We start from the raw sequence: 23,325 nt of genomic DNA, 5'->3' as shown, positions 1-23,325 counted from the left end.
TTAAATTTTTTGAGGTTTTTACTGAGATCTTTATCTATTTATTTATTTTTATTTTATTTACTGGCTGTACCACAGCGATGATGATTTACACCAAATGGCATTTCTGATGTATCCAAGCTTCAGACTGGAAGGAGTAGAGTGGCTCTTGGCAAGAGGGAAATGGAAGGTTTACAAGATGGTGAAACCTGCTACATTATATGGTTTGGACTTGTTAGCACTGAAAAAAGACAGAAGGCAGAGCTCCTAAGGATACAACAACACCATTACTATGTACATTTATAGCTACTTTTACTTTCTAAGTAGGTAAAATACTTATTCCACCAAAGAGGAAAAAAGAATACTCAATATAAATAGATTCTGAAACTCTTTTTCAGTGCAACATTTGCATTGCAACTGTTTTGCAGCACCTATGTTAACACATAATATGGGTGCTAGAGTTCCATAATACAGTGTCTATATCAGGGAACAAGTTTTCGACACTAGTTTAAAGATTTTCCATATGCCAGATGCCACAAACCAAACCTGTTACCCCATGGGGTAAAACTTTAATTTATTTTTATTTTATTTATTTATTGGTATTATTGCAATGAAAATTCAGTTATTCTTAATGATGAGATATTGTCATGTATGTTGCGGGTCCTGAGGACAAATTTCATTTTTATGTGGAAACATGTAAATGAAAATGAAAAGGGACTAAATTTAAACCTAAATATACATTTCTATTTTTAAATGTTTTGCCACTACATACACATTTTTATTGTATTTTATTGTAAAACTGAGACTGAATAAACTCCTCGGGAAGTTGGCATGAAACTCACCATCCTGGAGGAGATGGTCGGTGACAGAATTCTGGAAATCATGTATATTAGTACTTATGTCTTTCTATATTTATATTGATATCTTTATTTCTTTTTCTCTGTTATATCTCTATTTTTGTATTGGATTTATTGTGTGTTTTATGTATACTGCTGTGACATCTCAAGTTCCTTCTGATCTGACCTTATCTGAACAAAACTGCTCAAAAGTGACTCTTTTTTTTTTTTTTAGTAAGGGTTGATTACCCTGACCCCAGCAGTACCCTTCCTCCACTGGTTTTTGGTCCCCTCTGTGCCACCACAAATATCATGAAACAGCCCCTGTTTAATAACTTTTATTAATAACTATCAATGCTTTGATTAAAAAGACTCCCGTTTTGCATGTTAAATAGTTGGCTGCCGATACCGTATACCAATTACACCGCTGCCTTGTCAAATTCCCGAAGAAAAGGTGAAAAAACAAACCCCAATTCTTACAATGAAACCAAAACTCTCACAGAGCAGCCTGAACAGCTTCCAGCAACCACTGCTGCGCTCTCTCGGAGGAAGTCACTTTGCGGAGTCCGGATGTGGACGTGGCACAGCGCTGCAGCAGTTCCGCTGAATGTCCGCTTCTGATACCGAGAAGGGATTAGTGAGCAACACCCCGGTACGACATCGGCGTCTCAGTTTGTCGACCACCGGGCTTCAGAGTTTGCATCAAATCTAGGACAGCCTTACTATTTACATCACTTTGGAGGTAGGTTTAGGTTTTGATACGGTTTATTCTTTGCCATCCCCCTCCCGGCTTCGCTGGGGATCTTGGATTTCGCTACGTTTGCTAATGCTTGGCTAATGCTAAGGCACTGCTAGCACCGCTCTGACGAAAAGCTAGGAGATTACGAGCTAACTTAGCATTTGGTCACAGCTGATGTGCTGTCATGATTCAGGCTGTGTGGTTGCTAACATTAGCATGCTGGGGTAGCTGGAGTGTGGTTAAATAAGGAACGTGTCCTGCTTTGACCCCTACTTAGAGTCAGAACAGTTACTTGTATAATAAGAGAGGCAAGTTGTTTTTGGCTCTTGGTTGACATGTTGTCCGGCTAATGTTAGCATTGCTAGCGAGCTAATTATAATGCGGCGGCATTACTACTCGCCAGATTTCACACTTTCCTCCTACAAAACAGTCTTTTCCCTACCTGGCACTTGTTTTTTATTCTCAAACACCCTATTTCTGTGTGAGTTTTAAAAAGTTCTCCGATGTTTGGATAAAATTACTAGCCCAAACCTTTAGCAGTGCACCTTAGAACAGATGTGGGTCACTCGGTAGGCCCGACATAGTAAAAGAACAGTTACGGTTCCAGCGATTGTGTTTCTCGCTGTGGCACCTGCACTGCTGAATTATTCAATGGCCCCGCTCGTTTAGCTCGTGTTTGTCTGTCAGACGATACTGATCACTAATGTCTTATATTTTAGGCCTGTGTCCAGGAACAAAGTGAATAAAAACACCACTCACCCACATCTGTTAGCAGGGTTAAAGTTGACATGTGTTGGAGTTATGCTCATAAAGTTGGTTTTCATAATTCAGCATTTGGTTTCTTCTCACTGCCTTAATTAGTTTTTATTTTATGTTATTGACGATTTAGGATTGACTTACTTTCCTACTTTCCATCTTCTCATTTGAGATATTTTGAGTGTGGTTTTCATCACTTTAAGTATTAGATTTTATAAGTTGTTTAGAAAAGTCATGGCAAGACAACACTGACTTTCTGTGATGCAGACAGCATGAAAAGTTGCTTACATGCATTTTATTGGCTTATTTAACCAGCTTGACAACGTCTAAAACCCATTTCTTAAATGGTTATTTTAGTTTTCTAACTATACAGTCTTTAGATATAACTAGTCATAACTATTTTTTTAATCCTTTTAGTTGTCTACAATACTTTCTCTTTAATAACTTGTAAAACCTGTACTCAGGTATTATTTGATACTATCTTTAATACCACTTTCACAGCTGCAAAAGAGTTGTATAATAATTTTGCATTTTGTGTCTTTTTAGCAATAGGTGTTTGATATTAATGTTTGTTTACTTTCTTTTGGTTGTAATCTTTTTATTTAATGTTATTTAATTTTTGTAGCACATTGTGTAAAAACTCAAAAGGCTGAGGGTGTGGCCAAGTCAAACATAAAAAGCCAATAAAGGTTTTGTCACTGAACCAGGAAATGTTAATGTCATAAGTCAGTGGGATTTAAATAATAAATAAATAATAATGTCAGACTGTAGACAGTTAGAGTTTAGAGTCCTGCAGGGCAAAGCTCTTCTGTGTCAGTTTGCCTGTTTTTTAGTTCAGGTGCTTGGTGCCAAAAACTTCATTTTGGATCTATTATGTTTTATGTGGGTGTTAAGATCTTGTTATTTTAGTTAGACTTACTGTTTAAACTGCTTTGGAAAAAAACGTTTTCTTAAACATGACAGTTGTCAGTAAATTTTCTAGCAGTATGTGCAAGCACTGCTGTGGACAGATTCCCCCTGCTCTTTGAAAGAGTCCGTGTCTTTGTTTCAGAGAAACACAATACCTTCACAACAGCCTTTATCAGTACCGTCCTTATTTCAGGGGCTTTCACACTACAGGTGCCCTGGTTGTATTATTGTTCACACACACGAAGCAGGCAAAACAAGTTTAGTCCTTAACTATGACATCTAAGTAACTAACTGTATTGTTATTTCACAATTTCATCCAGATTTAGGGATGAACTGAGGATGAATGTAAACCAGCACACGCCAATGGCCTCTCCATATGGCCAGCCCCAGCCTAGTTTTGGCCAGCCTGGTTACGCTCCCCTGGATGGGAGCTATCCAGCACCCTACGCACCCTACAATGGCCCTGCGTCAGCCTATCAGCCTGGGGCTCCACCGCAAGGTAAAGTGCAGTTTGTTAAAAAATGTGTGCATGAGTGAGACATCCAGCAGTTCAGGTAGGCTGTACTTTAAGCATTCAGAGGGATATAACCTTGGAGTGTCCTACATGCCTCCTGCCATGTGAGTGATCATGTATGTGTGAGAAAAGCACAGCACCTGTGCATACTAATCTGATTCTCAGCTGCCCTCTCCTTCCTTCACTTTGCTTCATGCACTTCTCTTCACCTTCTTGTATTTGCCTCCTTCCCCTCTTTTCTTCTATTTCAGGTTACTCTCCTTTCACAAGCTTTCCCTCTAAGGCTTTGGCAGCCAACCCAGTCTCTGACCTCCCCTCTCCTCTTGACTTAGGTAACCAGCTCATCTCTGTTTCTCACTCATTTCACACTTCATATGCCCTGCAATCATCAAATCCTCTCTGTACCTGCAGGTATTATTCTTCCTGCTGTGTCATTTTTCTCAGCATATAATTGAACATCTTTCTGAGACTAATGCCAGTGACGTTCAAGTACAGCAGCCAACTATACACCAACCTTTGTGTAGGCCAGAAATATAAATTATATCTCTGTTATGTGAGAGACATAAATTTAGTCTTTGAATCCACTGGTCATTACTTCTTTTGCTTTTGATTCGCTGCCTTTTGCACACAGAAGGTTTTAACAGCAGGTGGGGAGGGGGTTTCTGCACTCAAAGCTAGAGCTCTGCATCTCAGATGACCATATTAGAAATATCCCCTCCCTTGTTGACATTGTACGTAAGAGTAGAAAAAATGTCTAAAACTAATTGTTGGACTTAGTCGTACATATGTTGACTTGATATTTGGTCATGTTTGTTATGAGCATCCACCTTTGCAACAATAGATATTTGGCATAATAGGTTCCCTTTAAACAAACTATTAGGGTGAGATTTACAGTCTGAATGGTGAAAACAAAGTTCCTGTATGAACTTGTCTTACAAATCTGGTTGATACTCCTCAAACACAGCATTTGTTATCTTGGCTTTCTATCTGTGCAAACCCACGAGGGAAAAATATGTTTCAGTTAGGGATGGGCAATATAAACGATATACGATAGAAACGATATAAATTTGGCCAACGATAGAGATTTTGACTATACCGCTCTATTGCGATAGCGCATGTTGATGTTGTCATCAAGCTGAATTAGTTTCAAAAATCTCTGTCAGAACATGGTATGTCATGTTTAGGTGGAAACTAGCGAGCTAACTTCCTGCTAACTTCTAACTCCGTTAAATTTAATAAATTCTGTTTTCATGGATGCCTGGATGTTAAACTTAATTGTTACACCTGGTAAAGCAGCAACGCTGATGATTTTATTAAAGATGAAAGAATTTAGACCGTTTTTAACTCTTAAGTGTTCGTTTGACTTTGGGACCTGAGGGGACGGAGTTTTGGACCCAGATTACTCCGCGAAGCTCCTCACTACGGCAGCCGTAATGCTCTGACAATCCATCAAAACATTTTTAACAGATTTCTGCACGCCAAAATCAGTTTGAGGTCAGTAAGCACAACCAGAATTCATACATAAGGCACACTCTCTTTTTGAGAAAATTAAAGGATTTTAAGTGTGCCTTATAGTGTGGAAAATACGTTATACAGAAGACAAGAATATATCGCGATATATATCGTTACCGCACGTGCTTCAAATTATACCATGATATGGATTTTAGACCATATCGCCCAGCCCTAACCTCAGTTATCTCAACATACTAAGGTTCATACCAGAGTTGATTCACGATTATTTGGTAGCGAAGTTGCTTTTTGTCACTATATGTAGTAATTATTTGGCTCTTACATTTCAGGTCCTGTCAGGGGTCCTCCTACCTCTGGACCCCCGCCTGTCTCAGCACCTCAGCAGTACAATCAGTACAGTCAGAGTCAAGGGAGCATGCAGAATGGACCCCCACCTCCTACACAGGCACCACCCAGGTAATTTGTTTTCGCCTTTGCTGTACAAGTTCATTGAAGCAGTTGACAGAATCCATTATAATACCCCAGATACTAGTACTGAGACTGTCAAAATTTGGTGCTTTCCTTACAGGAGTGACATGTAGACTACAAACCAACCAAAGCACATTTTTAGAAACAGTGATGTGTTAAGGCACTCGACAAACTGCACAGAAACTGAAATTTAAGAAAGCAGGAGGTACCTTGGTTGCCAATACTCTGCATTTCTTTTTGTGTTTATCTGCTGTTTAAAAGGCTGGATTAGGACAGGTGCTGTTGAGGAACCAGGTGAGCTTGTCATGCTAGGATATTGTTATCCTGATTGGATTTGCTCCAAGATACGCTAATAATAAGCTAAAAATGTGCATTTCTTGTAAAAACATGGACAATTTTGTAATCAGGTTGTCCTAATCAGTATGTTAGTTCGGTTACAGGAAATTTGAGGATACAGACTGAAAGTTTATATTTTATTTTAAAAACATGGCCACCTTATACTGTTTAATTGATAGAAGAAGCTGTGTCAGTCAGCCCTGACCTTCTCTGTGTGCACGTGTCAGAGCAGAGTCACAGCTCAGGGAGAGGACACTGCACAGCATATCTTCACAACTCACATGGGTATGACATTTATAAATATTCAAAGGTTAGATGGTAGAGGAGGTGAGGTACATAGTGTGCAGAGGTTGTTAACTTTCTGCAGAGTCTATCACCTCCAACCTTTATGTAGCCTTCAGATTAGCTCAAGAACAGTGAATAGAGGGCTTCGTTGAATGGGTTTCCATGTCCAAGCAGTTACATCTTAGCTTTACCGGTACATCACAAAGCATGATACAAAGCGCCGGATGCAGTAGTGTAAAAAATGCTGGGAGACATGTTTTCTGGAGTGACGAATTACACCTGTCTCTCTGGTAATCCAGTGGATGAGTCTGGGTTTGGCAGTTGCCAGGACAACTGTACCTCTCTGACTGAATTGTACCAAATGTAAAGTTTGGTGAAGGGGGGATTATAGTGTGCAGTTATTTTTCAGTTTTTTTCAGTCACTCGGCCCCTTAGTTCCAGTGAAAGAAACTCCTAAAGCTTCGGCATATCAAGCCATTTTGAACAACTTCATGCTCCCAACTCTGTGGGAACAGTTTGGGAATGGCCCCTTCCTGTTGACTGGCCTCCACAGAGTCCTCACTTCAACTTGATAGAACACCTTTGGGATGAATTAAAGTGGAGAATGCAAGCTAACATCAGTGTCTCCTAGTGCAATCAACTACTGAAAGAGCTTTGTGTTTTCAGACCTGCTGTCTCTCAGCCGTACAACCAGGGTGCTATGAACCTATCGGGGCCGCACCCTTCTTATCCCCAACACTATGGACCCCCATCCACAATGCAGCAGGTTACCAACCAGATGACGGGGATGCAGATCACCTCTGGACCACCAACCGCTGCTGGGCCAGGATATGGTAATTTGAATAGATTTGTTTTTCAGTTTAATGCATGCAGTCTTTTATTCTCTTTATGATATTTAAAGATTGTATTGTCTCTCGCTCTCTATTCAGCTCCACCTCACAGCTCCCAGCCTCCTGTCAGCACTGGGTACTCGGCTGCACCCCAGGCCTCCTACACCCAAGCCCCACCCCCTGTGTCCTCTGCTCCCACCCAGCCGCCACCTCCCAGCGGCCCCGCAGCTCCTCAGCAATATTATAGCGGCCCACCGCCGCCTTCTCAACAGCCATTCAATTCCTCTCTTCCCCCTACCTCTCAGCAGCAGCAGCAGTTCACCTCTTCTGTACCTCCACATCCTCCTCCTCAGCAAACCTTACCTCCATCCTCCTACTCGGGTCCGGTGCCTACACAAAGTCAACCTCCTGTTCCCCCAGTGTCCCAGGCACAGCAGTCCTTCCCTACACCCCAGCCCCCTTTCTCTTCAGCACCTCCACCTGTCAGTCAATCTTCCTTTGCCACTGGCCCTCCGCCTTCTGCCCCAGGCTCGTTTCCACCTCAAGGCCCCCCTCCTAGCTCTCAGCCTGGTTCTTTTCCTCCTCCTGGCCCCCCTCTAACCTCAGCCCCCTCTTGCCAGTACCCAGGTCCCATGCCACCCCAGCAGCAACCCCCTCCATCTCAGCCATCCCCCTATCACTCAGGGCACCATCCTCCTAGACCTCAAATGCCTCCCACTTCCATGGCTCAGAGCAATCACCTGCCTCCAGGACCCCAGGGCCCGGCAGGTCCTCCTGGGCCACTACAGCAGCCTCCATCTCAACCTGGGATGCAGACAGGATACCCTCCTCAGCAGAATGGTTAGGAGACGGCTGTTAAAGTAAAATCAAAAAGGCTTATCATTCATTTTCTTTGTATCTCAGCTGTTTTGCTGTTTTCTGCAGGTGCTTTTGGGCAGGTGAGAGGCCCTCAGCCTGGGTATTCAGGCCCTTACCCTGGGCAACCAAACTATGGAGCACCAGCTCCTGCTCCACCTGCACAGAAAAGACTTGACCCAGATGCCATTCCTAGCCCGGTGAGCTGACACAAATACATATACTGTTTAATTCTCAATTGTTTTGGTTTGCCACACAAAACCAATTCTTAAATCTTCGACTTTTAGAATCTGTATTTGGTTGTAATGATGTACTGAGCTGCATTATATTGCGAGGCTTTCTCAATGTTCAACCCTCAGGGGAAATAAATAAATGTAACAACTAGGCCATCTCAAATTCATGGCCCAGGCTACATCCGGGCCTTTGCAAGTTTCGACCCACATATGGGTTTAGATTCTTTTTTTCTAAAATTTCACTCTTGGTTCTGATCCACACTTCACATGCAACAGTCCTATGAAATTAAGTTTCAGATTTTTGGTCTTTGTTCCTTATTAGATCTTATCTTTTATCTTTCATCTGGTTGAATTAAAAAGTTGTGTGGAAAAATCTCTTCACATGATGGATCGTAAACAAAAATAATGAATATTTATGATGCAATTTAGTTCAATTCTTTGCCCATCTGTCTTTAAACATTTTACCAAAGTAGCATTAGCAAGGAAGGTGGAACAAGTTTCTCAGTGTTAGAATTGTTGCATATTAACACATTAATACAGCGTAGTTAAGTATAACATCACTTTTAACTATGATGTTCATATAATCTATAAAAGATTTCCCTTAAAAGTGGAATTTATGCGACATCTGATGGTATTGCACTTGATTTTATAGGCCTAAGTGGACACTGAGTGTGAATGATTTTTGCATGGTGCACCTAGAGCTGTGTGATAATTCTGTTATTATGTGTTCTCCTTACAATTAAACTGTTATTTAGATTCATTTAATTTATTATAAAAGATTCCGAGTTTAGTTCAGTAATAAGAATTAAAATATCTCAGCAGTTTATTCCTAGAGTAATTTTTTTGAAGTGGGACCATTTTTACACCTGACAGCATCTCTCTCGGTCTAGAAAAAAGATGGCAAGTTAGTAAATAATGTGATAAATGCATGTGTGTTTACTCAACATGGTCATAAATTTGGATTTCATTGTAAATGTATTATTTTCATACTGCAAAGCTCTAGAATGGAAGAAATCTAACCTTTTTTAACTATGTAACCTCAGATTCTAAGCATGTTTGCTACCACTAGTTAGTTTAAACTTATTTCCACTTGAGCTTACAATATTACTAATAACTAATCAATAATACTGATGTGTTTCTGTCTACATAAAAGCAATGCTACCTGCTGCTGAGCTCAGTCTTGCTGATCTTTCTCCTCTCACACTCCTTTTTATCTTTTACTCTTTGTATTTACTTGTTTTGCACAATTTGCTGGACAAACATTTGAATGTAAAGCAAGCGTCTGACATGCCGGCTGTGCAGAAACCGAGACATAGAATAGATCCAGACGCTATCCCAAGCCCAGTAAGTTTCCTGTGTGCCTTTTCCTCTGCTTCATCCTCTTCTTTGTGCCTGACTGCAGTAACCCACTGCCTCCTCCTCCTGTCTTTTTCCTCTACTCCCTTAAAGTTAGCGATCATGACAGTTTTTTAAAAGTTTATGTTATGATCCAGTTGTTGTGTCACAGATACATTTTGATATGCCGATATCTGATATGTTTTTAGCAGAAATGCCCAGATGAAATTGTCACAGCCCAAACAAAACACAACAAAGACGTAATATTTCAAGGGAAAGTTTAACATTGTAGAAAATGTTTCTTTGTGTTTTCTTGTTAAGAACTGGATGAGAAGATTGTTACGAAGGCTGTTCGATATAACGATATGTATCGGATGACGATATAAAAACATCTATCATTTTACGCTATCGTTTGTTTCGTGGTGTCGCAAAATAAACTGTTTACGGCAATATTTTTTCATCGTTTTGATGGTCACTGTAGCGGCTATATTAATTTCTTAAAGTTCTCTCTTTCTCTTATATTTAATATAACCACAGTACAGACGGACAAGCGCCTGTTTTTATGCGTTGTCATTAGCAACAACGACGGTAACAGCATCGCGTGTCCGCTTGTTTGTTTTCCACATAAACCTTTCACAATAAAGCTCAAGATCCTGTTGAGACTTTTCAAAATAAACTGAATCCCGTGAAAGAGTATGCAGAGTATCTACGGATGAGAAGCAAAAAAGAGTCGTCAGGTGCTAAAAAAATAAACCTTCGACTCAAACGTTAGAACAGGCTTTTCCCCGCAGCACGCCGTGTAATAAATACTCACAAAGAAAACAGCGGCCGTTACAACTTATGTCTAAAAATGTATAGTTTCATGCATCGGTTACAACACTCGACTCCAGCTACATGACGCGCAGCTGGAAACACTTCACGCAAGTCGAGCTGCCCGAGATTCACAGAATTTTCAGAAAATGTAAAATTTTTGTGATTTATATCGTTATCGGGACGATAGATGTCTTATATCGGGATATGAGATTTTGGTCATATCGCACAGCCCAAATTGTTACCATTCTCAATCTGGACAGTAGGTGTGAAACCAGTACATTTATCCTGCTAATCCTTTAACATAGCACAAATACATGAAATAATGATGAGTGTGAGTGTATTAGTTCCATACCATGACCTTTAGAGCTCCTTAAGTAACGTGTTATTCTTTGTATAATTCATTCAAAAACTGAATGGTGAAGATGAGGCACATCTGTGCCATGACCCTTTAATCTTTAATGGTTTCCTGTCTGACTGATTTTTGTGGGATCTTTTCATCCAGTTTGCAACAATAAAGAAAAAAAAAAAGCATTTTCTAAAGTCTCAAGCTGTCTCAAGTTTTCAAGAGACTGTCAGGAAAAATGACTAAGATGTAGTGCAACTTTTTGTGAAACTCAGATTACACATTAACAACACCAGGTCGTATAACCATTGCCCACCTCACTGTTTGTGTTTTTGGTCAGGATTTTGAGGCAGCTGGTTCTTAAGAGAACTTCTGTCTTTCAAAGTAAACTTTATACACCCACACAACGCCTATAATCCTTTTCCAAGCCCTGCATGCTAGCCTGGATTGGATTTACCATCAAGTCTCTTGCATTTAAGGCATGCCTTGATAAATCCTTCCCGGTTCCCGGGATTTAATTTTTTGTTTTAAATTCTGACAGAATGGCTTCAGCATGAATTGACTTTGTTTTTGTCCACTGATCATCACAGGGTATAGTTGTGTGTTAGTGGCTGCAAATCTCTGTGTGGGGGAGTTGTATACAAGTCTTTTCCTGCATGAGTGGTTTTCATGTGCCTCTTTTAATTTTTGTGAGACTCGGGGATAGTGTGTCCTATAAATGTCTTATATTGATGCTGTGATCATGTATGAACGTGGGCCACCTTTTGTCTCCCCCTCTTTATTAGATCCAGGTAATAGAGGATGACAAGGCTAAAACTACCGAGCCATTCACCACAGGGGTCAGGGGTCAAGCCCCACCACTGGTCACCACCAACTTCCAGGTTCAAGACCAAGGTTGTTCTCCTTTTTTTTTTTTTGTCCTCTCTGGTTTTCTCAGCCACAATTATCCTGGAGTTCACTTCATTTGTCCAAATAGTTAACAAGATAACACTAAACTCATTCTTGAAAATAATTTTTATATTTAGCATTGATAATAATGGAGCAACTGTGCTTGTGTTTAGGGAATGCCAGTCCCAGGTTTATTCGTTGTACAGCCTACAACATGCCTTGCACAGCTGATATGGCAAAGCAGTCTCAGGTGCCATTGGCTGCTGTCATCAAGCCCCTCGCCACGCTGCCACCTGATGAGGTGAGTGATTCCTTTGCTCTGGCGCTCTCTCATATCTCTTTTGTGTTGTGAATTCTGTAAGTTACGATTAGACAGGGTTTTTTTTTTCTCATTTGGAAATGCAGTATTGTATTAGGAAGAAAATCTTCTGCCTAGAGATTGAACTTTTTTAAAAAGGCAAACAAGCTCTGAATGCAAAAATATATCTTTGAAAATGCTGAATGTCTTTGAAAATTAATATTCTATTGTTTATTTGTCCCATTAACAAGCTTCTTTTGCATTTCATCGTCTTCATCTCATCGGTATCTGCGGCTGCATCTTCTGCTGCAACAGTGGAACAGTTATTATTTGGAGCCAGATTTGATAAAAGATTATTTTTCAGGAAAAAGCTTAATATGTAGATAGTATCAGAGGATGCACGTAATGTCAGTGGGATAATCTCTTCAAATCAAAGGTGGGAGTGGCTGCATGACCCTGTTTCATGCTGTCATCACGCCTAATATATATCCATTTGGATTGGATTTTCATGTTGTGTCATCTGGGTATGAAAAACAGCTGTAGGGAAAAGCAGGCATGACTTATTTATTTTTAACTGATAACAGTTTGGCACATATTGCGTCTCGGTTGAGTAATTGTGTCCACATTAGGGTGTTTGAATCCTTTTTCTCGTCCTGGTGAAGTTTAGTTTCATCTTACTCTTTTCGCGAATATCTCCTCAGGCCCCTCCACTCGTGGTGGACCACGGCGAGAGCGGTCCGATCCGCTGCAACCGTTGCAAGGCCTACATGTGTCCATACATGCAGTTCATAGAGGGAGGTCGCCGCTTCCAGTGTGGTTTCTGCAGCTGTGTCACAGAGGGTGAGCACATGTGTCCATAGTGATATGTGAAAAGATGCAGCGTTTGAGAGACTATAAATGGTACCCTGATGTGCGCTGATATCATTTCTGCTTTTCCCCCCACAGTGCCTCCACATTACTTCCAGCATCTGGACCACACCGGTAAGAGGGTGGACTGCTACGACCGGCCAGAGCTTTCACTGGGCAGTTATGAATTCCTTGCAACTGTTGACTACTGTAAGGTAAGACCCACGATTGAAAGCTCCATGAGGGGAACAAAGTCTTACTGTGGGGTTTTCATGCTTTAAAGTACCTCATAAGTCTGCAGCTGACTATTTACCATGTATCAATCATCATTTTTTAAAATTAATTTTATGGTTTAATAATAAGTGATTAATTCTCACTAAAACGTCTCTATATCTCAGTATGATTAAATTATTAATGGGCCTTGGTGGATACGATATTAATGGGATGGGATCTTTAAAAAATATATATCACCAATGACAGTGGCTGATACTTACTCATACCATCATAGCGCTTATCTTATTTTGTATTTATTTTTCAATTTTCAATTATTTACCTTTTTAATATGGTGATATTACAAAGAAACTGGATCTATTATGAGTCTTGTCTTAGTAAATATCATAATTCCTCTTATTTAACAAGATTAGAAACATATTGACTTAATAGAAGCTTTTAACACTTGCTTTGCTATTTAGTTTTTGTAGTTATTATTTAGTAATTATTTGGATAAATACATTAGAAACTTTTCTTCATTTGGTTAGATGTTGTTGATAAAGTATGAGGTTCTCTTTTTGTTATCTTGGCTGAACTTAAAAATGTGCAGTGGCTAAAGAAAAAGCCTGCACTAGATTTAGTATTTTTGAGCAAAAAATGTGAGTGAAGCACAACGATCACCATCAGACGGCAGCTCTAGTTTTCTTTAACCCAAGTCAGGGATTCCAGATGTGACATGCTTGATCAGGCTAGGACTGAGGACATGTAAAGTGGAAAGAATCTGAAAAAATAAGTCTTGGTACTAAAGTCCGAGACCACATCCAATTAAACAACGAGTAATTCCTGAGCGTACCTGTGTATCTATTTATGGCTTGTCTGTTTACAGAATAACAAGCTCCCTCCGCCTCCAGCCTTCATCTTCCTTATTGATGTGTCCTACAATGCTGTGAAGAGCGGCATGGTCAACATTGTCTGCCAGGAACTCAAGACCCTACTAGACTGCCTCCCCAGGTACTCAAGCACACACCTGAACGACGAAAAGTACTGTCAGATTTGGTGTTTAAGGTTTGAGGTAAGAGGTGTTGAGGAGCTGCTTGATGATTGCAGTTCTACACTGCAATCATCGAGTCCATCCTCACCTCCTCCATCACCGTGTGGTACGCTGGAGCCACTATCAGGGACAAACAGAGACTGCAGCGTGTTGTGCGCTCTGCTGAGAAGGTGATTGGCTGCAGACTCCCATCTCTGCAGGACCTGTACACCTCCAGGACACTGGGCGTGCAGCTCGGATCTCAGCTGACCCTTCTCACCCTGGACACAGTCTGTTTGACCTGCTCCCCTCAGGCAGGAGGCTCCGGTCCATTCGCACCAGAACCTCTCGCCATAAGAACAGTTTCTTCCCCTCTGCTGTTGGACACATGAACAATAACCACATGACTGTCCCCGCCACTAACACATGACCCTACGCTGTGTCACTGCATCATTCCATGTTTGGCACTGATCACCACCTGCACTCATGTATATATCTTTCTACGTAGCACTCATAATTCTTATTCTCATGTATATATCTCATGTATATCTCATGCACATATCTTTCTTTCTACATAGCACTTTAATTCTTATTGTTTGCACTGAAGCACCGCAGCAATTTCCTAATGTTGTAAACCTCAACATCTGGCAATAAACCCCATTCTGATTCTGATTCTGATTCTGATTTGTAGCTCATCTCAGGGAATGTGGTTTTGATTTATTTATTTATGTATTTATTTTTTGATTCAGGGAGAATCCCGAAGTGGAATCTGCAGTGCGAGTGGGTTTTGTCACCTACAACAAGGTTTTGCACTTCTACAACGTCAAGTCGAGCTTGGCCCAGCCCCAGATGATGGTGGTGTCAGACGTGTCAGACATGTTTGTACCCCTGCTTGACGGGTTCCTGGTGAATGTAAATGAAAGCAGACAAGTTATCGAGAGGTGGGCAGCTATAAAGTGGACATTGACACTTGGACAAATACATGAATAGACAGACGGTCAGACACATTGATCTGGGTTAATTACTTGCTGCTTGTTTTTTCAGTTTGCTGGACCAGATCCCAGAGATGTTTGCAGATACCAGGGAGACGGAGACGGTGTTTGGACCCGTCATCCAAGCGGGACTGGAGGCACTAAAGGTAAACGCCTGTCGTGTTTTGTCGTGTTTTGTGTCCAGGTCCAGAAATCTTAGAGACTTCTTGAAGATGAACATAAAAGTTAACTTTCAAATTTTGAGAACCTTTAAAATGTCCATTTTTTCTCACTTGGTACCAAACTGCTTATGTTATTAATGTAAATAATAAATAACCTTTAATGAAATTTGCTTTTGCTGCCAAATATTAACCCTCTGGGGTCCCGGGTATAATTGGCCTTTTTAACTGACTTTTGATTTCGTCTATACTTTCACCTTTAAAAATTTACTTTGCCTTGTTTGGTATCATTCTTTTCAGCACAACCTCACGTGTCTGAATTTACAGTTATGTTTTCATTTTCATTACTTTATTAACACAATTGATCAAAAAGTAGAAAAAAGTTATATTTTTCTGTAAAAACCACAAACATATTTAGCTAATTTCCCTTCTGTGGGACTAATAAAGGTTATCTTATCGAATCATTTTAATAACTTTAAATGCAAATATAAATTGTACATTTTAAAAATCTATGCACGACTTTGGCAAACAACAAAATTATTTGCAACTATTTACATAAAAATGCAGCCAAGGCCTCAGGCGTGTTTTATATAACCTCTTATAGGAGAACACCACAGGCCTTAAAGCAGGAGGTGTTTCTTTCGCTCGCTGTGTCATTGGTAAAACTTATAAAAATGCCACATGTGGCCATGTAAAATAAATGGTAAATGGCCTGCATTTGTATAGCGCTTTTCTAGTCCATAGGACCCCAAAGCGCTTTACACTACATTCAGTCATTCACCCATTCACACACACATTCACACACAGGCGATAGCAAGCTACATATGGTTTTTTGAAAAGTCGATATGGTACATTTTTCCACCAATAGCAAGAGGGTGTTTTTTGTCTGTCCTCTTTTTTTAGAGTGCTTGCTAGCACTGAAATGCAATTTTTTTTTAAAAAAAATAATAATTTCCCACCAGTGAACACGACGACAGTATTCAGGAAAAAACATGGTGTATATTTTTTATCATAACTCTGGTTCTATGTGGTCTATCGACACAATTTAAAAACTGCTATGTATTTTGAAGTCGGTACTTTTAACACAAGTTGAAATGGAGACTGTATCGTGTTGCCGTGTCTTCTTAAATTGGTCGTGTGATTTGGACGCCCCGTCGCGTACGTTGATCCCAGAGGGTTAAAGCTACAACGATGGGCAGCTCTGAAACAAAACATTTGTTTATATATAATTTTTGACTAAATCGATCTTAAAAGAGGGGCCTGTTACACTTATTTCCAGTTCCATATTTTTATTTTTGGACTCTTTTTTTGACCTCTAGAGTAGCTTTGTGTTCACTGTTCAAAATAAACCTTGTTTATCTTATACTGCAGCTTTGTGGAGCCCTTTAGCTTATGCACTTTTTGAAACGTTTTCCTAATGACAGCTTCTGACACTGAAAAGCAGTAGGTGGTGCTCCAGTGCCATTTATCTGAGTCACAGTCTGATGACCTGTGTCTTCTCTCCCCACAGGCTGCTGACTGTGCTGGGAAGCTGTTTGTGTTTCACACCTCTTTGCCCATCGCGGAGGCCCCAGGAAAACTAAAAAACAGAGAAGACAAGAAACTGATTGGAACAGACAAGGAGAAGGTAAGCATGAGACATGACTTCATATTGTAGCAGGTCAACTTCTTGTGTTATTTCGCTCACTCTCTTTCCTTTCTTGTCGTCCACAGTCGCTATTTCAGCCTCAGGTGGGTTTCTACAGCTCTCTGGCTAAGGAGTGTGTAGCCCAGGGCTGTTGTGTGGATCTTTTCCTCTTCCCCAACCAGTATGTGGATGTTGCCACATTAGCTGTGGTTCCCGTCTCCACTGGAGGTTCAGTCTATAAATACACCTACTTCCAGGTGAGCAAAAGTCATTCTGCTCCTTCTTCAGTTTCACTCCAATAGATAGCATGAGAGTTTTGTTTCAATGTTCTGCATCCAGCCACTTTGAAGAAAACATTGTGAGTCAGCACCAGCTGGATTGTATAACTATGTGCTTTCTTTATTGCAGGCCCAGTCGGATCAGGAGCGATTCTTAAACGACCTCAGACGAGACGTTCAGAAACTAGTTGGGTTTGATGCTGTTATGAGGGTGCGAACCAGCACAGGTGAGACTTCAGCACTTCAAAACCAACAAAAAAAGTCTATAGATGTAGCATGTAACAGCTGACTTTAATTTCCCTCCCCTCAGGCATCCGAGCAACGGACTTCTTCGGCTCCTTTTATATGAGTAACACCACAGATGTGGAGCTGGCAGGTCTCGACTGTGACAAGGCCATCACTGTTGAGTTCAAACACGATGACAAGCTCAGCGAGGAGACGGGGGCACTCATGCAGGTGTGCATGCTTGTAACTAAATCCTCAAAGGAGAGTGTAAACAAACCAGGCTTTTCAAAGGGTTTAAAGTTCTTACAAATGGCAGCAACGATGATTTAGTAAAGCATCTGGCATCACACTGTGTTTATGTCAGATGGATAGAGTTCTCCTCTGCAGATATTTTATTTAAAAGGGGGCGAGTACAGTTGGCTTGCTCTCCTGTGAGTTATCTCAGTGAACTCCAGGATAAATGTCATGCACTGCAGCTGTCGGCAGCAGTCTTTGTTCTGTTCTGCAGCCTTGGTGAGCTCTCATTGAACCAGTTCTCCACCTGCTACAGGTGGTACTGGTTAACATCGCCCTCAAACTCAAAGTGGATCTGCAGAATAGAACAAGGGCTTGTCCTCTAGATCAAGGATAGGAACAGCTAGGAGGCTAGCTGTTTAGAAATGAATGTTCAGATAAAGGTAATATAGAAAGTTGCCAAATATACTCGTTTGATGTGGAGGACTGGTGATTGTGGTTACGTTTAAGTGGTTTCAAGAAGAGGCAACGTAAGTCGCACAGCTTTGCTGAAGTATGAAAGGTTTTGTGTCTCTGTTCATTCTAATAAAACCTGTTTCCTTGCAGTGTGCCGTGCTGTACACCAGCTGCAGCGGCCAGAGGCGTCTCCGCGTCCACAACATGGCCGTGAACTGCTGCTCTCAGCTGGCTGACCTGTACCGCAACTGTGAGACAGACACAATCATCAACTACTTCTCCAAATACGGTGAGTTTTTGTGCTGTGGAGGAGTGTGAACTCCTTAAATGCTCTCTCTCTCTCTCTCTCTCTCCAGTGTTCTCTAACGAGGTGTGAGTGGAGAATTGAATGAATAACATTTTCTAAAAATAATACCAAACAGTGCTGAGCTGCTCCTGCGGAGCTGCAAATTGCCTAACAGTAGTAAGCTGTAGCTCCTCTTGAGAGCTTGCTGTTATCAACATCTGTGCAACTTTCTAAGGTCACTGATTGAAGGGAAGCAAAGACGGTAAATGTTAGATATCTGAGAGAAAAGTGGTTGCAGTTCATTTCATTTAGATGTCAGTGTAATGCACCATAGCAGGTGATACATCAGTGCGTGTGTTATTGGTTTCTTCCAGCTTTCCGTGGCGTTCTCAGCAACCCCACTAAGGCAGTGAGAGAAACTCTTGTGAACCAGTGTGCTCAGATTCTGGCGTGCTACAGGAAGAACTGTGCAAGTCCCTCATCTGCTGGTCAGGTACTGTGAAAGCATCCACATGCATACTCAGGAGGTCAACTTTCACATCCACCAAGGCCACACACGGTTCACAGAGAGACTCAGAACTGAATGTTTAAAAGCTGCACTGCACTCAAACGAAACACAAGATGATGATTGTAATCACTGTTTTCATGACGCTTTTATGGATAAAACAACAGATGAATAATGGAAGCTAAAATACAAATGAATCAAATGAATCCCTATCCTCGCTATAATCTATATCCGTTTCATATCAAACCCACAAAAACCTGCCTTTCTCATAAACTGATTCAGCATATTTACTCGTCATTAGGCGTTTGAATTGATGACAGTGGGTTTTTGTTTTGTTTTCTTCGTTCCCCAGTTGATTCTCCCAGAGTGTATGAAGTTGCTCCCAGTATATCTGAACTGCGTGCTGAAGAGTGATGTGCTGCTACCTGGAGCTGACGTTTCATTGGATGACCGAGCTTACCTTAGACAGCTGATCAGCTGCATGGATGTTGCAGAGAGTCACGTCTTCTTCTACCCCCGCCTGCTGCCAGTGGTGAGACCGCAGACAAAAGCCCCCAAAGATCTAATCTGTTCACGTTCTCGGCTGGATGCTTTGGCCACAAAAACTGGGGGTAACACTAGAAATAAGTTCATATATGATATGGCCACTCTGATGCTGCTCACTTGGTCAGTGCAACAGCCTGTTTTATGAAGCCAAATGCAAACAAATGAATACAGTGATGCTCTCAAAGAGCACACAGTGAAATTGCTTTGTGTTTTTGACTATATTGGCTTTGATATCTGTCTGGTATCATTCGTTTAAATATTAAAATTTTAGTGCGGTTTATATGTTAAAAAGCCCCAGAAATACAATTCAAATGAAATTATTTCTGTTTGTTGTTAAAATGTAAGCTATCTTGAACTAAATCTACCACCTGATCAGCAGGCTGAAATGCCAGCAGACAGTAGCATCTAATTTTTTTTTGTTCATCTTCCAGATGAAATTGGAAAGCGGTTCGTTGCCAGTGGCAGTGAGGGACTCTGAGGAGAGGTTGTCAAAAGGAGGAGTTTACCTACTGGAGACCGGGCTCCACCTTTTCCTGTGGGTGGGAGCCAGCGTTCAGCAGGAGCTGCTGCTTAACATCTTTGGCACGCCGAGCTTCAGCCAGATCGACTCAAACGTGGTATTGAAGAGAGTTCTAATGAAAGGCTAACAAAATCAGTCATCCTGAATGTTTAATTTGAATTTTACCACAACATAAACAGTTTTATAATAGTGATATTACAGTTGTTTCCTGTATTGTAATGGTTTCAAGTATAATATATTTTCTGAATGTTTCTGCTTTTTGTTTCAGACAAGTCTGCCTGTTCTTGACAACCCCATCTCTCAGGCTCTCAGAGAGCTTATTTATTCTTTCAGAGCACAGCGATCACGATACATGAAGGCAAGTTTTCTCTTCCCTTTTTACCCCATAATGTTTCTGAAAAGGAGCCTGTTATGGTTTGGGCAGCTTTGCATGATTCATAGTTCAAAATAATCCTTATCTCGCTTATACTGGCTCTTAGTGCTACCCCACAGGCCATTTTTAACTCCTCTCCTTTTAAGCCTGCTTTTCCCTGATTTGCTGCTGCTCCTAAACAGAAGGTTTGAAAAGCAGCTGAGTGGAGTTTCTGTGCTGCATGACTGAGAAGACTGTTTAAGGATATCATCTCTGTGGCATCATTCAGGTCCAAAAACATAAAACAAACTGTCTAAACTGAGAATTTAAGGCAGCTTGAAACCTGAGCTTTTGGTCAACAGGAGTTATTTTTACATCTGCTGACCTCATTATTGGAAACTCTGGCCATGTTAATATGAGAATCCACCACTGCAACAATGTCTATATGACAGAAAATAAGAAAATGTGCAACAGGTGCACTTTAAACAATTTGCATGCTACCTCTGTTGAGAAATAGATTTTTCATCGTCTTCTTCAAGTTGCCTCCATCTCACCCTATCCCTATCCTCCTCTGTCACACCACCACTCTGCAGCTCCTCTACTGCATCCATTAATGTCCTCTGTGGTCTTCCACTTTTCTTCTTGCCCAACAGCACCAATATATTCACCATCTTTCCTCTGCACATGTTAAATCCATCACAGCCTTGCCTCAAACTTTGTCTCCAAAATGCTTAACCTGAACTGTCTCGAGACCATCTCGTAAACCTTTCTTGTCGCTCTTTGTGCTGTCCTTTTTTCACTCCCAACCCTAGTCTCCACTCACTCCACCCTGCGCGTACTCTCTTCTTCTGTTCTTTTGTGCACTGTCTGCTGCTTTGGGCGGGTCAGTCCAGTTATTTAGGTGGATAAATGTCTTTTTCTAACTTCTGTAACGCAGACTTCCCGATACGTGTATCTAACCTAGTGTTTGGTCCTAATTGGAAAGTTAGGAGATAAACAAAGAATTAAAAGGCAGCTATTTTTAATAATTGATGAAACATTTAAGTGAATATTAAAACGGAAAATCTCAAACTCAATTTTTTTTTTAATTTCATGATGTAAGTTTTAGGAGATGCTTTGATTTTTTTTTTTAATACACTTTTATGTTTGTCTTGTTGCAATAATTGTGAGCTGGATGCTCAATACGTTATTTAATTGTATTTTTTATGGGCACATTTTGTATCAAGTCTGCCTCCTCTTTCTCACACACCTTTCTCTGTCATTTTGCAGCTGATGGTGGTGAAGCAGGAAGACAGGGCCGAGCTGATATTCAGACACTTCCTGGTCGAAGACAAGAGCGCCAGCGGGGGAGCGTCATACGTAGACTTCCTGTGTCACATGCACAAGGAGATCCGCCAGCTTCTCAGCTAGGCCCCCCCCACCGCAAATTCCCACCTTCACCTGTATGAGCCCCCACCACTACCACCACCACCACACAGATCCATCCCAGTCACCTTTCCATGTGAAAGAAAGCGCTTGATCTTTTTTCCTTTCCTTTTTTTTTTAAACCTAATAAACTAAAGCTCCCCTTACTGTCTGTCAGCTGAGCACCAGAGACCAGCTGGTAGATCACATGTGTGCGTGACAGTGCGAGTGTGTATCTGTGTGTGAGTGAGAGAGAGAGACATAGGGGGGATCTGATGTTAATAAAGCTTTACTCTGCCTCAAATCTGCTGCTCCACAGCAGCAGGAGCGAAATAACTTATGAGGGAGAGTAATGTACATACAAAAATGAACAATTACGTATGCAACAGACTGACGGAGAAGGCGGATGCCGGCTGTAGTTGGTGTAATGTCTGTATTAAAAGCACTGAAAGGCTGTTTGGGTGCATGAATGACTCTTGGATAGAAAACACTTTTTATATGACTAAATCCCATTACAGTGAAGGACATAGGGAATTGAATAAATGCTGTTCTTTCTGTCTCATCCACTATAATCATGGCCTTAGTACCCCCTTCCTCCCCTTCTGTTCCCATGCTGCTCCAATCATCCGTAATGTGTGAGTGTGTGTTTCCAGATGTGAGAGGATTAGTGACCCATTGCCCAGTTTTGTTTTTTAAATCTCCTGCTGTGTCTCCAGGTGCGAGCATCTGACTTTAAGCCCTAGATTAACAACTCAAACTGGAGTCTGATGTGATCTTACCAACAGTAAGCACTGAAAATAAAGGTGCATGTAATTTCTGTGACTGCTGAATCGCTACAGTAATCGGCAATTCAGATTGGTTTCAATCAGCGTCAGTTGAGTTTCGCTCACCGGGGCGAGCATCTGTCTCTCGAGACTGTCATGAGAGGAAGCTCTCATTATTTCCAGGTCTATGCAGCACTGAGAAAAGCCAGAGACAAACTGAAGGGGAAATGAATGAGGCGTGTGAATCTATTATTTTAAGCGTCACAGTGAGGGGAAACGTGCTCCCGATCGCTTTGTTTGTTGGGCGATTGTTGAAGGCGAGTAGTGCTGCAGACTTTATATTAACCGAAGGCGTTGATGTCCGGGTCTGTATGAAAGCAGGCAGGGATGAGCACAGAGCGGCAGCAGACGTGTGAACACCAGTGAATGTTTGCAAAGTTTTGGGTTGCCTCCACACTGAGAAGTTGACAAGCTGTTCAGTGTGTAAATAAAATATATAATCTGTACAGAATTAATAGAAAAATAATGATTTTAAAGGCCTGCCTGAACGGCTGTGGTTTGTTGATGGTTGATTTGTGTCACAAATAGCCTAAATATAAAATCATGGCTTTTACTGAGGAGAGGAAGACGTGGCTTTTCTCTTTTTCTTTTTTTTTTCCCTTTTTCTTTTCTCGATATGTCTGCGTGAATGTGAGGTGTGCGATTGTGTGAATGTGGGGTCGGTCCTGGTGAATTTCTCCTGAGGAACAGAGGGATCAGCCAACACACACACACACACACACCACCCGTGAGGTTAAACTCGGTCTTCATTTAGCACTTTGTTCCTTTTATAACGACGTGACTTTGTGCTCTGTGTGTGTGTGCAGCCCTCTGTTCCGTCTTTATGTTCACTGACTTCGATTGACCCGCCGTCTTGACTGTAATCTTAATTTCTGTTCCTTTTATTCTTTTTTTTCATTGCCTCTTGGGACTGCTAATAAAATGATTGTTTAAAGTGAAACGTTGTTG

General features: G+C 41.1%; 1 protein-coding gene across 4 annotated transcripts; it reads left to right on the top strand.

Annotated features, from left to right (window-relative positions):
• Positions 1-1,371: 1,371 nt before the first annotated feature.
• sec24c (SEC24 homolog C, COPII coat complex component) lies at positions 1,372-23,317 on the top strand. 4 transcript variants are annotated; one of them, XM_042227725.1, is made up of 25 exons: positions 1,372-1,554; positions 3,537-3,715; positions 3,982-4,062; positions 5,530-5,656; positions 6,956-7,122; positions 7,219-7,959; positions 8,044-8,174; positions 9,483-9,551; positions 11,484-11,592; positions 11,760-11,887; positions 12,586-12,724; positions 12,830-12,945; positions 13,827-13,951; positions 14,720-14,911; positions 15,015-15,108; positions 16,631-16,747; positions 16,834-17,004; positions 17,156-17,252; positions 17,336-17,481; positions 18,091-18,229; positions 18,601-18,719; positions 19,084-19,263; positions 19,709-19,894; positions 20,066-20,155; positions 21,419-23,317. In XM_042227725.1, exons 2-25 carry the CDS (start codon positions 3,556-3,558, stop codon positions 21,557-21,559), a joined length of 3,765 nt encoding a protein of 1,254 aa, XP_042083659.1. In that variant the 5' UTR covers positions 1,372-1,554; positions 3,537-3,555; the 3' UTR covers positions 21,560-23,317. The 4 variants fall into 4 exon arrangements, with proteins under 4 accessions (XP_042083659.1, XP_042083661.1, XP_042083660.1 ...); XM_042227727.1 differs by lacking the exon at positions 3,982-4,062 and having other exon boundaries at positions 1,373-1,554; XM_042227726.1 differs by lacking the exon at positions 9,483-9,551 and having other exon boundaries at positions 1,373-1,554.
• The last annotated feature ends 8 nt before the right edge of the window (positions 23,318-23,325 follow it).

Source organism: Haplochromis burtoni, unplaced genomic scaffold (genome assembly GCF_018398535.1).
Source record: "Haplochromis burtoni strain Fernald_Lab_line unplaced genomic scaffold, NCSU_Asbu1 Contig_278, whole genome shotgun sequence".
Taxonomy (NCBI): domain Eukaryota; kingdom Metazoa; phylum Chordata; class Actinopteri; order Cichliformes; family Cichlidae; genus Haplochromis; species Haplochromis burtoni.
Note: the sequence above shows the minus strand (reverse complement) of the source record. Positions and strands in the feature narration are given on the sequence as shown.

Bases quoted from the DNA above. Each gene is read 5' to 3' on its own strand.
- sec24c (XM_042227725.1), top strand. From the start codon at position 3,556: ATGAATGTAAACCAGCACACGCCAATGGCCTCTCCATATGGCCAGCCC. The intron at 9,552-11,483 runs GTAAGTTTCCTG...CCTCTTTATTAG, and splicing joins CAGACGCTATCCCAAGCCCA to ATCCAGGTAATAGAGGATGA. The intron at 20,156-21,418 runs GCAAGTTTTCTC...GTCATTTTGCAG, and splicing joins AGCGATCACGATACATGAAG to CTGATGGTGGTGAAGCAGGA.